At 38.2% G+C, this 12,574-nt stretch overlaps 1 protein-coding gene across 1 annotated transcript in view; it reads right to left on the bottom strand.

The window, feature by feature from the left end:
- Window positions 1-5,926: 5,926 nt before the first annotated feature.
- HMG20A (high mobility group 20A) overlaps window positions 5,927-12,574 on the bottom strand; it is a 45,957-nt gene continuing 39,309 nt past the window's right edge. The window contains exons 10-12 of the mRNA XM_082488727.1: window positions 11,911-12,126; window positions 11,117-11,260; window positions 5,927-8,735 (exon numbers count right to left, since the gene is read on the bottom strand). Coding sequence (XP_082344853.1) covers window positions 11,124-11,260; window positions 11,911-12,126 — 353 coding nt within the window. The 3' untranslated portion in view covers window positions 5,927-8,735; window positions 11,117-11,123. The remainder of the gene's footprint in view (window positions 8,736-11,116; window positions 11,261-11,910; window positions 12,127-12,574) is intronic.

Here is a 12,574-nt window from a genome sequence, read left to right on the forward strand (position 1 = left end):
AGCAGCTACCACCAGTTGGGCAGAGATGCTCTTGGCTGGAGTAAGATCATAGTGAAGCAGCTACCACCATGCTATATACGCTCTAGCTCTAGAGAGCTGGCAGCGCTGTTTAAGTGTGAAGCTGTTGCAGGCTCCCAAAATGAAAACCAGCTCTGCAAAGACACAGTACTATGTAAATACCAACAGTTGCAAATCATCCATTACATGGATTTATGTATTCACCAGCTCCTGCTAGTTAGGAAGCTAGAGTAGTCAGCTGTGCTGATTTTACATATCAGCCAACACACAGAATCAGCTTTAGCCAACTAAAAACCTTTATCACAGCCATTCTTTGCTGTCAGAATTTCAAAGACATGCAAACCGTGTTCATATTTTATTCACCATACCCGCATTTCCTTGTAACACAAGAATGCTTGCTGTACCCACTTCCACCCTGACCAGCCCTCCAAGCACGGTAGGAAAAGGATAACATATCTGCATGAAACAAAGAAATAAAATAATTAAAACCAAATCAAAACACAAACCCCAAGAAACTACCATCTGCCTAGAACAAAATCAGGGATTTCACTTAAGTTTCCACATGCAGAAGCTCTCCGGCTCTGTCTCCCACTAACAGCCCTTTCCACTCTTGTTTTGAGATACCAAGATTTATCATTAGAGGGCACTGCTTCCCCCAGTAGAAACTGGGTTCTTTCCTTATGTGGATAGATGCTTCAGACATCTGGAAATGCACGTTTACCACATAACTGTGAAGTCTTGCAACTAGGGTGCAGCTGGAATTCTATTTTCACATTTGCTACTTTTTCCTGCTCAAAGCACTTCAAGAATGTATGGAATTTTCAGGTCTGAATCCAAACTTACTGAGGCTAAAAACTCAATCATTTATGCACTGGCAGTAGGTGAACATTAACCACAAGAACAAATGCAAAGTCTATTCCTGTATCCTCTTACTCCTGCTGTCTTTATCCTACAAAGTCCCTTAACAGATTTTTAATGGGGTGAGGGTAGAAGGTAATTCTCAACTCACCTTTTTCAGGAAAAAAAAAAAAAAAAAAAAAAAAAAAGGTTGTAAACAGAATTTGACTCCGTATTTACTTATGCCAGCACCACTCATTATTAATGCTCATAAGCAGAAGAAAAATTACAGCCTTTTCTCCTGCATTGATATGCAATTCATAGCATATGCTTGAAAGCCACAGGCTGATATACAGCTACATTTCTTCTAAAGGAGCAGATGCTCTACTTCTACAGAAGTGTTTTAAGAGAACTGAAATCTTTTGAGGACAATGTCAACGTCCTCCATAATCCATACTTACACACAAGGAAGACAGCATGTGTACTGCTGTTTCAGCACATACACAACATTGGTACTAAAAAAGCCACAGTCCTTTCCAGGAAAGGCGTCAGATTAATTTTCCAGAGCTTTTCACTCTCCCGGACTCAGCCATCCTGCTGGGTTGCACTTCTGATTAACTTCCTGCATCTCTTCCCTCAGTCCAAACAGTTTACTTCTCTTCCTCCCAATATTAAAGAAACAAAACCAACTTGGGCAGGAATTTGAAGTGTCATAGAGGAAAATAAACTTCCTCTTAGAAGAATTAGAATACTAATACAGTTGTTAACATTGATTTTGAAGGGTGAGGGGTAGAAACAGTATGTTTATAGACCTAAAATTTCAGCTCGGGATTTCTCTGCAAGAGTCCTAGGCTTAAGCAATATTATTTCAAATAAATTAGATGAGGGAATTCTCTTTTAACTAACACTGGAACAGATTTAATAAAACTAAAACTGCCCATATGAGATAGAAAAATCCCATGGTACTATTACTCCAGATTGAAAGTGACCTCCTCCTGATTCCCAGACAGCCAGGCATTTGGTTGACGTGAGGATCATTCTACTACTCAATTCAAGGAAGCCAGATGGATATCTAGTAGCCAAGGATTTGTATAGGCACAACTCTTTATATGCAAGTATTTAGAATTCAAATTTATGAACAAAAAGATCAGATGGACTTCAATGCACAGACATACTTCTAGGGAAAAGTGAGAATGCCTTTCACCCTCCAGAGCATGAGTGAGCAAAGCTATAAACCTGTAAACAATAGTATTTAACAACTTTAGGAGATGAAGTATTTCACCAAAAGGAAAAGAGAAAGCAGAAGATCTTAGAATCCTCTTATGTCCTAGAATAACTTGCATCAAATCAATAATGTACACACCATTATGACTTAATATCAACAAGACCAAGTTTCTTAACCACACTGTGCTAGCGCAGGGCCAGCTACAGGGCCAGAGTAAATCAGCACCAGAACCCTGTTGCCATGCCTGAGTGCAGATGTACACATAAGGAATGAATTCTCAAATTGCTTAAAATATTTACGCTTACAACATTCAAATTAAACATATGCATGTTAGTAAGTCTGGAAGACTATCCTGCTTACGTTCTTCATAATTCCCTTTACTTCCCCTAAAGCTTATATTCTATAAACAGTAGTGTTTGTGAGCAGCTGGAATCTTTTCCAGTTATCAGAAGAATCAAATTTTTCCTGTTTATTAAAACCAGACTGATTCTCAACTCTTTAATTAAAACTGTCCTTTCTACATGCCACAAGCAACCTGACTAACAAATTAGCAAAATGTACTGATACCTGCAGTTTCTTGGAGAACCTTGTGTTTCCACAATCTCTAATGTAAAACAACTTTCCTTTTAGTATTGCAAAAAATGATTTGTCCCATGTTACTAATATGAACTGCTGGAGCCCCCAGCAGGCCCCTTCAGAATCCTGCTGTACTATTTATCACGTCAAAAAGATAATACATTCTCTTCCCCTAAAACATGCAAGCTAGGGCAGAAGTTTTGTTACATAGAACAGTATCTGGTATCAGTGAATTATTTACTTATACTTGTAGGAGGATGGGAGCTTAATTTCTGATTACACAAACCTGGATAATAAAGATACAGCACGGAGGAGACAAAGGAAAAAGAACATTCTAAATAGAAAACCATACCTGGTTAATAACATGCAATGGTTTCAAATGCCATTAATGGATTAACTGGGTACACTGTTTTCAGTACTTTCTTAAATGTATTCTCATTAAGTAAGTATTTCTAGATATTTTTTGAAGAATACATGCTTCCTCAGGATTTCTGTTTTAAAATGTGCTTATTATTTTTTCTTTCTGTTACTGATCTATATAGTACTGATGTGGCAAGTAATATGGGGAGTCAATGTTTTGTGAGTGTAAGTCAACTCAGTGGAACCATTCGCAAGTAGCATGTTGACCTCATGCTTAAGCACTTCAGGATCACGATCTAAAGCCCTAGTTTAACTTTTAACATGACCCAATTCTCCACTCAATGTACAAACAATCCCTTCTCCCTACAGTGTTTCTCTACCTTTCCATCTTTATGCAGATCTTTTCAAATATTACTTCAGCATTTCATGAAGTAATTAACAGAACTGATGGCATTTCACCAGTAAGTTTCCCTTATTAGGATATGCAAGCAAATAAAATCTGGATAGTTTAAAATAAACATTGATTTTTCAAAGCTACAGAGCTGTCTGAACACTGTGTTGTGGCTACACATAGACACAAATACAGTAAACCTCTGTTGCATTTGCCCTTATACTGGGGTGAAATGTAAATCAAAGATGGAACACGAGAGAATAGTAGTTCATTCATCCAATCTCACTCCCAAAAACTGAAATAGAGAACATGCACTAGAATAACTGTAACAAAATAGAATAAAAAAAACCAAAAACAACAGAATAAGAAAATAACTTTGAAATAGAGATCACTCACATAAAGAAACTAGATCTTTGTCTTATAATGAACTCATTGCTGTTTTGCTCTTATTTTTTTCCTCCAGGTGCGCACCTGTTTTGCTATTACCTTCTCCAACTCTGGACTGGCCAGTGTCACTTGGCAACTATTCTCCTATAGGAGATTTCCCTATATTCCTTCTATTTTTTATATCTTTATCATTTCATAATTGATGTTTTACAGAATCTCCAAAGCATTGTAAAACTAAATATTCAGTGATATCTGCCATCAGCATCACATCTCTCTTCCCTAAGGTGTTTCTCTAAGTTAGAAAACTTTAGAGTAGGCAGCTGCACATTTTCATGTCTAGTATGATTTGTACAGCCACCTTTTCCTCTTGCTGCCCTCCAAAATTGTGCTTAGAAATATCGTTGCTGCATTTGCTTGTCATTACTTTGGTTCAAATATTCAAAAATTTGCATTGCGCAGGTCTCCATATGCCAGTAATAGCACACACTTAAGCTTCAAACCTTCACTAACTCCAATTTTTGTATCTCAGATACATAAACTATCAGTGTCTATACATTAAATGATGAAAACCAAATCCCACAGCATAAGAATTACAAGTTTATTAATATAAACCATAAATCAGTTTATATAAATGTTAGTCCTTGTATTACATAATGGATGTGGATACTTTACCACATACCAAAATGGTACGATACATACAAAATCCAGAGATTTTGCAATTAAGATGGCAAGTCATGAATATATTGAAAAAAGTTAAAGTTCAAAAAGTTTAAAACCCCTCATTACTGTAACCAATGAGGAAGAAAGAAGCAGCAAAACTATTCATGGTTCACAAGCAGAAAAACTCCACGGTAGAAGTAAAGCACAGGCCTGGGAGTACTTCTGACTCTGAAGGATACAACTGAAGTAAAAGGTTTAAAAAAGACCTAATTTCAGATTCCAAATACATTAGCAATAGGAACCTGCCCGAGGAAAAAGGAAGTGATTTTTTCCCCTCTTAAAGAACCCGAATCCCTCAAATTCCCCTAACTTCCCGCAAATGATTATTAATTGTCGGTCCAACTGACCAACAGCACAGTAAACAGGGTGTAACAAACAGAAAAACAACAGTGGAAGTATTACACTACATTGTCTTAAATTGGGCATGATTGATGACCATCTCTGTTCCTGACACCATGTACAGCACCACAGGTCATAAAGGAACTAGGTCTTTGTCTTACAATGAACTCATTGCTGTTTTGCTCTTATTTTTTTCCTCCAGGTGTGCACCTGTTTTGCTATTACCTTCTCCAACTCTGGACTGGCCAGTGTCACTTGGCAACTATTCTCCTATAAGAGATTTCCCTATATTCCTTCTATTTTTTATATCTTTATCATTTCATAATTGATGTTTTACAAAATCTCCAAAGCATTGTAAAACTAAATGTGCAGTCCGTCCCAGATAGCAGATACTAGCTGAACCAAGCCTGTTGGTATACAGAAAGACCAGGCATTAATTTGGCAATCAAAATAATGATACATGACCACAAAAGTAATATAAAGACATGGTTGCTTACAGCACTGTGGCCTCAGAAATGGCACCAGTGCAGGCAGAAGTCATCCAAACTCCTCCACAGAGGATCTACACCCAAAGTACAAATTTCACATGGCTACAGTTTGGCTCCATACTCAGCAAGCAGGAGGGAAAATACATTATAAAAATCTAGTAGGGGAAAAGAAAACCAAGTTGGGGGGAACAGGTATAATACAGAAGGTTCTTACAGGAAGAGAAAATAAACATGGTGGTGCGAAATTAGGGAGGACAAAGGAAGACAAAGATGGCGAAAAAGGGCTGAGGGAGAGAGTCTCACAACATTTTTAAAGGTACCCAAGTTGAAGAACAAAGATGACAGGAAGGGCCCTGATTACAATTAGCTATAGCAAAAGATCTCTGAAGTTTTCATCACTATAGATAATAACTACTTCCTTTAGCTTTTTCAGAGGGAGATACGCTTAAGATGCAGAGGGTGGAAGGAACACGTCATTTCCTTTCAAAGGTTAACATGGAGTTGCGGAAATCTCTCAGAGAAGAGAGCAATGCTAGTAATAGTTCTTTCTTCAAAATGCAGTTAAAATTGAATTAGAATGGATTCAACGTTGAACAATTTTAATGAAGCAAGTGTCAAACAAGCACATCAACTTCTTAAAAACAAAGGAACTTGAAAGTTTAATTACAAAAACATTGTACAGAAAACTTGGCATCTCAACAATTCCAAACACATTAAATCCAGCAAATGGATTCTGTTTTCATATATTTCTCTTAGCATTTCTCTAAGTGACAAAAGCATTTTATCCTGCTCTTCTCCTTGACACCCACTTCATTTTTTACTTATTTTTTTTTTAATCAGCCAACACTGAAAAATGTAAACTCAAGTGACACTCGGAAAACACTGGAAAGATGAAATCCATTTTTATAGGGTTAATCAATGTAAATAAGAAGTTTCTGAATGAGATAAAACATCATCTGTCACATCGTTGGTAAGCAAGAAATTATTCTTTCCCCAGGTGCTTTAAGATGGGTATCCCACCTCCCCTCCTTCCTTGTGGGAAAAAGCAAAAGATTTGTCAGCCCTCAGCTAATAATATCACCTTAAATTTCCAATCCCATAACCCTTGCATGCTACTCAACAGAATGATGTATTAGCAGTATGTCACAAGCTGATAGTTGCATTGAAATTATATAAGCAGGGGCAGCCGGCAGCCACCCACACCTTATTTACAGTATGTGTATGTCACAGCCTGGAATTGCATCCTACTACCATATTACATAGCAATTTCTGGAGTGTTTATGGGATACAACTCCAGGTATTAGGTGAGATATCACAGACTGAACTTTAGAATTTTGTGAATCAAATTTTTAGAATCAACTTTTGGCTATGCAGTGCATTTTGGCCACTTCAATAATATTCAAATATCAGCAATTCTAAAAAAAAAAAAAGATACACACAGGAGATGAAGGTATCGGTGCTTCTTCTGGAGACATTATTAACCTGTAGGATTTTCTGCCGGCACAAGATTTATTACAGAATCTGCTAAAGAAGTTCATGCCAACATTAGTTGGCCTCATCCATGCTAAAGAAAATGGAGGTCAATGCAGCAAATTGAGGTTCCTTTTTGTGAAGTCTTGAAAATGAGACCGAAGACAAGAGAAAGGAGTTTCCTCCCTGAAGGAAGACTTGAGTTTACATGGAAATCCTTGCTGCTCGGCTACAGCAATAAACCCATGAGTAAGCAGAGACCTGACATACAAGGTGTTGACCTGGAGATGGCTTCAGGCAAGCATGAAGTCCATGTGTACAGCGTGGGAAAAGAAGAAACTGCTTTTTAATCTTCAAATACTTGCATTACAGATACATTAAAGTGATGCTGAACTGCAATGCACTCCAGTAATGAAAGCGGTCTCCAATTCATAACAGGGAATTTTTAAGGATTTCTTAAGAAGGAGCAAGGAGATTGTCATGTGGAAGAAAGAGGATTTCAACCACCACCATAAAGTCCAGAGATGTCCAACAAGTGCTCAACCAAAGTTTGAATTAACAATTTGACAGGAACCAAAGGGCCGCAAATGATTTGCATAAGTTAGTGCGGACAGTAGGTGCCTTCATCTTTGACAGGAGGTGCAGAGTAGCTCAGCAAGATTACAGACTCTAGCATGCAGAGTTCTACTTGATGTAAGTGAAAGGCCATTTAGGTCACACTGGAACATAATATGCTGAACGCTACAGGCTCCACAGGCTGTACTTTAACTGTACAAAAGGTGAAAGCACTTACAGGCTGCAATGTAGAATTCTGTGGGCTGCTGCAGACCTAGCTGCTAATAACCTTCTCTGCTCTAATAATTAATGCAAGAATACATGTGCTGCTTCCAGGCATATTGCTTCCCAGCGCTGTGATTTCAGGAGAGTAGAAAAAAAAAATGCAATCCCCCTGCCCATTTCTCTTTTTTAGAGAATACTGCTCTCACAGTGAGATCATTCTCTCAAAATCATGAGGAAGGACAAGCTTTGTGTTTTTAGTCTAAAATGGAGATTCCTATTTTTCCTGCTAACCAAGAGCTAGCATTTCACTTTCTATCTTGATTACCACTGACCTTTGCAGCAGTAAAATGCTCCACCAAACGTTTTCAAGAGATAACAAGAGACCTTCACAGTAGAGCAGGATGCTATGTGCAGGAGAGGTGCTTGAAAAGAGCGGGGGAGAGAGGAAGTCTGTCTCATAGTAGAATCAAGTCATAAAGCACCAACCACAGCCAGTCTCCAGCAGGAAGCAAACTCCCACCGTAGAAGTTGCAGGGTAACAAAAAAAACAGGATTCTGCTTCAGAAAAGCTTATATAAACATAGCAGGCATGGTAGGACAAGACAGTACACCAAGGAAGAAGGCCTGTTATAGTAGAGAACATAAGCACAGCTATCCAGTACTGCAAGTATCAGATAACAAGATCAAAAGAAAAAAACTAAAGCGGAGGAAGGTAATCCCACAAGATAAACACAAAACCAAAAAAGACACTAGAAGACAGTAGGCAACATAACACATCAAAGTTATTACTACAGCACATAGGCTGACTTCATTTCACAAACTGCAAGATTTCATGTCCATAGTCAGCCTGTCCACAGAACATACACACCTCACACCCAGCAAAATTAATAAGAAACTGAAGATTGCACAGAAGTTGCATGCTCGTAAATGTTTACACAGAGGACAGTTCCAAATGTTTAGTGGGTGGTGTCCGTGGCTTCTTAAGACCTTTTAATGCATTGATCTGTTTGTCTTGCTGACAAACCACAAAGGCAGGGACCAGGACAAACCTGAAATTCTGCCTCCCACCCCTAGTCTTTCCCTCATGGCTTCTTATTCCACACTGGCCAAAAAAATTTTGTAAAGCATCCCTGGGTGACAAGACCTGCAGACAAAACAGAAAAATAAGCGTTAGAAGAATACAATTTGCAAGGATTAAATAGGCACCGTGACATTATTTTTTGGATGGCTTATCTGAAAATGCAATATTAAGTATAGCAAAGAAACTTATAGAGACAGAACTGTAACTGAACTCCTGTTTCCACTCGAAGAACAGAGTGCTGAATAATGAAAGACTTCCTCTTCTCCCCCATATATGGTCTGCACAAAAAAGTTCTCTTTACCATGCAGTACAGAAAAACAAAAACATTCAGTAGTATAGTCAAAAAGTCACTAAATACAGTGTAGCAAGCCACCAAAAAACACCTCAGTTCTGTAAAGTACACTGGTTTTCAAGAGTATAATAAATATATTTTTCTATGAAATTGATTTCTAACATGTCTCCAGCTCAAACAGACCATTTGGTTGATAGAGATTACATTTAGAGGAACATACTTCACATGCATGCTAACAAAGTGGCAATGAAAATGACAGTCTGCTGATACAGTTTATCGGATGCCAGTTAAATCTTTCTATCCAAAGCTTCCTTCCTTTCTAGGGAAACCCTACTTTTTTCTAAGTTTGCATCCAATAAAGCCCAACCTTATTCCTTTCTAAGATTTTGTCAAAAAAAAATCCCTGACAATCGAACGTCAGTGTAATTAATAGCCCTATGAATTACTTGATCATCATATCCAGTGAAATGCATGTATAATGCATATATAATAAAAGTAGGTGATTATTAATTACATTTTTAATTGCCTCACACTTTTGCTGCGGTAAGGAGGGAAGATATTGGTGGGAGAAGGAAGAAGGGAATGAGTCCTATTTTTCAACTATAAAGTGGAAGAAGACATTCTAAAGAAAGAATTATTTTTTTCCAAACCAATTACAGCTGAATCCAGTTTATCCAAGAAAGATATTTGCATTTTTAGTAACACAGTATCCATCATTTAGGAAATAAAGAATCTGCCTGACATGAGAACCAAAGTCTAGATTTTAGTAGCCTTGAGATACGATTCTTCCAGCAAGGTGTTTAAAGGACAAACATCTGTTTCAAGGCCTGGCATGACCTTCTAATAACTGATGAGAAACTGCTTTCCCTCTTATACATTCTGAAAAACCTCCCCATCCTGATTCTCTTTCTGAGCTTAAGAGTGCTAATTGAAAACAGTGTATGAAAATGAGGAGGTTGATGAGCTACTGAAAAACCCCAGCCCTGGATCGACAAGCTGTTCCCTTCATAAATAGCAGCAGTAAAGCCACTTCTTTATTGTACTGGGAGCTCAGTCATCTCTTGGAACTATAGTCCGTTCCATCTGGCTACCCTCTGGAAGGACAATGATCTTTTAGCTTAAGCCACACTATAATGGGGAACGTGTAATTAACTGTTCTACACAGTATCACAAAAGGTCAGAATCAGAAAGGATGAAAAGCCCTGTCTTCGTATTTGCAGATGGCATAATGCAGCTTTATTTGCATTTCTAAATACTATTCAAGACATGTACAGTATATCTCTACATAATAACTGCCAAAAGAATCCAGATATGTACATAGTTAAAACAGAAGTAGGCAAACTCCTAATGGCTGTCTAGTGCTGTGCATCACAGGGAGAGCGGGGGACTAAGTGGTGTGGGAAATGCAAAGAAGCACAGTAGTGCAGAAAGACTGATATTTTAGTCAATTTGTTTTTCTACTCAGTTCCTTATTACAGTTTTCTAAGCTGTTAAACAGAAGCAAAAATACAGTCATGAGCTCAGTAATAATCTATGCACAAGCCACGTGATCATTAAAGTCTCAGCAAATGCTACCTATAGCCCGAACCACACATCAGTGCTTCGTTTACATGTAGACCTTCATAACGAGATGAGCTTGACTATAGGTGCTACAGAGCAGGTAGTTGTAGGGTATTTTCAATTTATAACAGAGATGAGTTCACCTGTAGCCTCTTGAGACAAATGAAACTTCTCTCTGACCACCAGATTCTACAATTAATGCAGAATTTTTCAGATTTACTGCACTCGTGAAAGGAACCTTCTTCTCAATTAGCCACCCTGTCACTAAAATGTAAATAATTTTTCTCCCCCTCTCCCCCCCTTTTTTTTTTCCACACTATTCTGTCAACCCAACTACAATGAACAATAAGACAAACAGCTATTTATGTGTTTATACAAAAGATATTGGAGCTAAGGGGAGTTTCAGAACTCTTTAATGCTGTTGGATATTTTCAATCCCATTTGACTTTAAGTCAACCTGCTCCTGTGGCTTTGAGGAATAAACTTTTTGATTGTACAATATGGTGAGATCAGCACAAAAATAAGTGTGTGAACAAGTGTCAGAGGTACAGAGTAGATACAAAACAAAAGCAGCCTACGAGTGAGCACTTACCCAGTCACTAGCGTTCAAGTCTGTTTACCACATCTCGAACTGTGGCTATGAGGTTCTCGTTCTCCTGTGGGTTAGCCATAATAATACTGTGCAGCCTATTCATGTAGGAATCAATATTTTCCATCGTGGGTGTTTCCCCGCTACCTACAGTTAACATAGTAAAATAAACCACAAAATATTTAGATGACCATAGCAATTCCAAAAAAGTTAAGACTACACTAAGGGCAATTTGGGCCAACATACAAACTGCTATAGGAGGTGATTTTTGCCACGCACCCTCTCTTGTGACAGATTCTGTAAAATGATGTCCTCCTAACTCCGCAAAGTGAATAGCTCCAAGGATATCAGGACTAACGAAGCATGGGTTTCTTCGATTTGGGTCTCACAGTTAATTATAACAAACTTCTTCAGCTGGGCATTCATAGTATCTAAGTGGATTCCCTGGCATCTGACAATACAGATGCAGCATTTCTTTTAATCAAGGAACTTGCAGGTCCTGTCTTTTCTATTTAGTAACATTTTCACAAAACAAGTGAAGGAAAGCAAGGACTCTTTATTAGAAAAAGAAGAGTAAGAATAGTAAGAAAAAAAAAAGCCACACTGAATTGAAGCACTGGCACTGAACCTTCCCCTGCATGCATTTTAAGATTTCCTTATCTAAATTCAACAAAAGCTCAGAAACAGCCAAGATCATAGAACTACAACAGCAGCCCATGGTTGTAAATCCACATCATCATATAAACATGAGAAATTAAATTTAACACGTCAGACAGTCATAAGGAAAAAAGTCTTACCTGGTAGCGGAACTCCAGCAAAGCTAGTTGTGAGTGCTTGGCGTAAAGTCTCTAGATGCTGTTGCAGCACTGTGTTGCGGCTACGCTCCTGTATCACATCCACCTCCAACTTCTCCACTGCAGTACGCATACTCTCAACATGTTTCTGCAAAGCAGCATTCCTCTCCTCAAACTCCATGTTGGATTTACGCAGCTGCCGCAGCTCAGCTTCACGCGCTGTGAATATCAACCCATTCCCATGTAGTCAAAAAGCTATAAAAAATGTATCTATGATTGGTAGGCAATGAAGCAGAATGTTCTAGAGTGCTCAACCGATGATTACAAATGGTGCAGTTTTGGTTTATAGATGAAAAAGCATTATATCATGAAGCACCGATAGTGCCTACAGCAGTACTTTAATGGACTTAAATTCTAGAGAGATAGACAAATTAGAAGACATTCAAAGCATCAGAATGTAAGTGAATAGAGGAACTGATTAGGAAGGAAGACTGCAAGACTGATTTCAAATGTATTCAGTATGATATAACTTAGCAGCAGTGGTAAGAGGCCTACCGACAAGATACTAGTGACAAAAATACAGTTCTATTGATCATTAGGAAAAGTATCTGAATCTGAAGTCTGTTCAGTCACAAGAGTCTCCAAGAAATCTGGCAAAAAATCCTAA

This window comes from Vanellus vanellus (genome assembly GCF_965231255.1).
Source record: "Vanellus vanellus genome assembly, chromosome: 11".
NCBI classification, from domain to species: Eukaryota; Metazoa; Chordata; class Aves; order Charadriiformes; family Charadriidae; genus Vanellus; species Vanellus vanellus.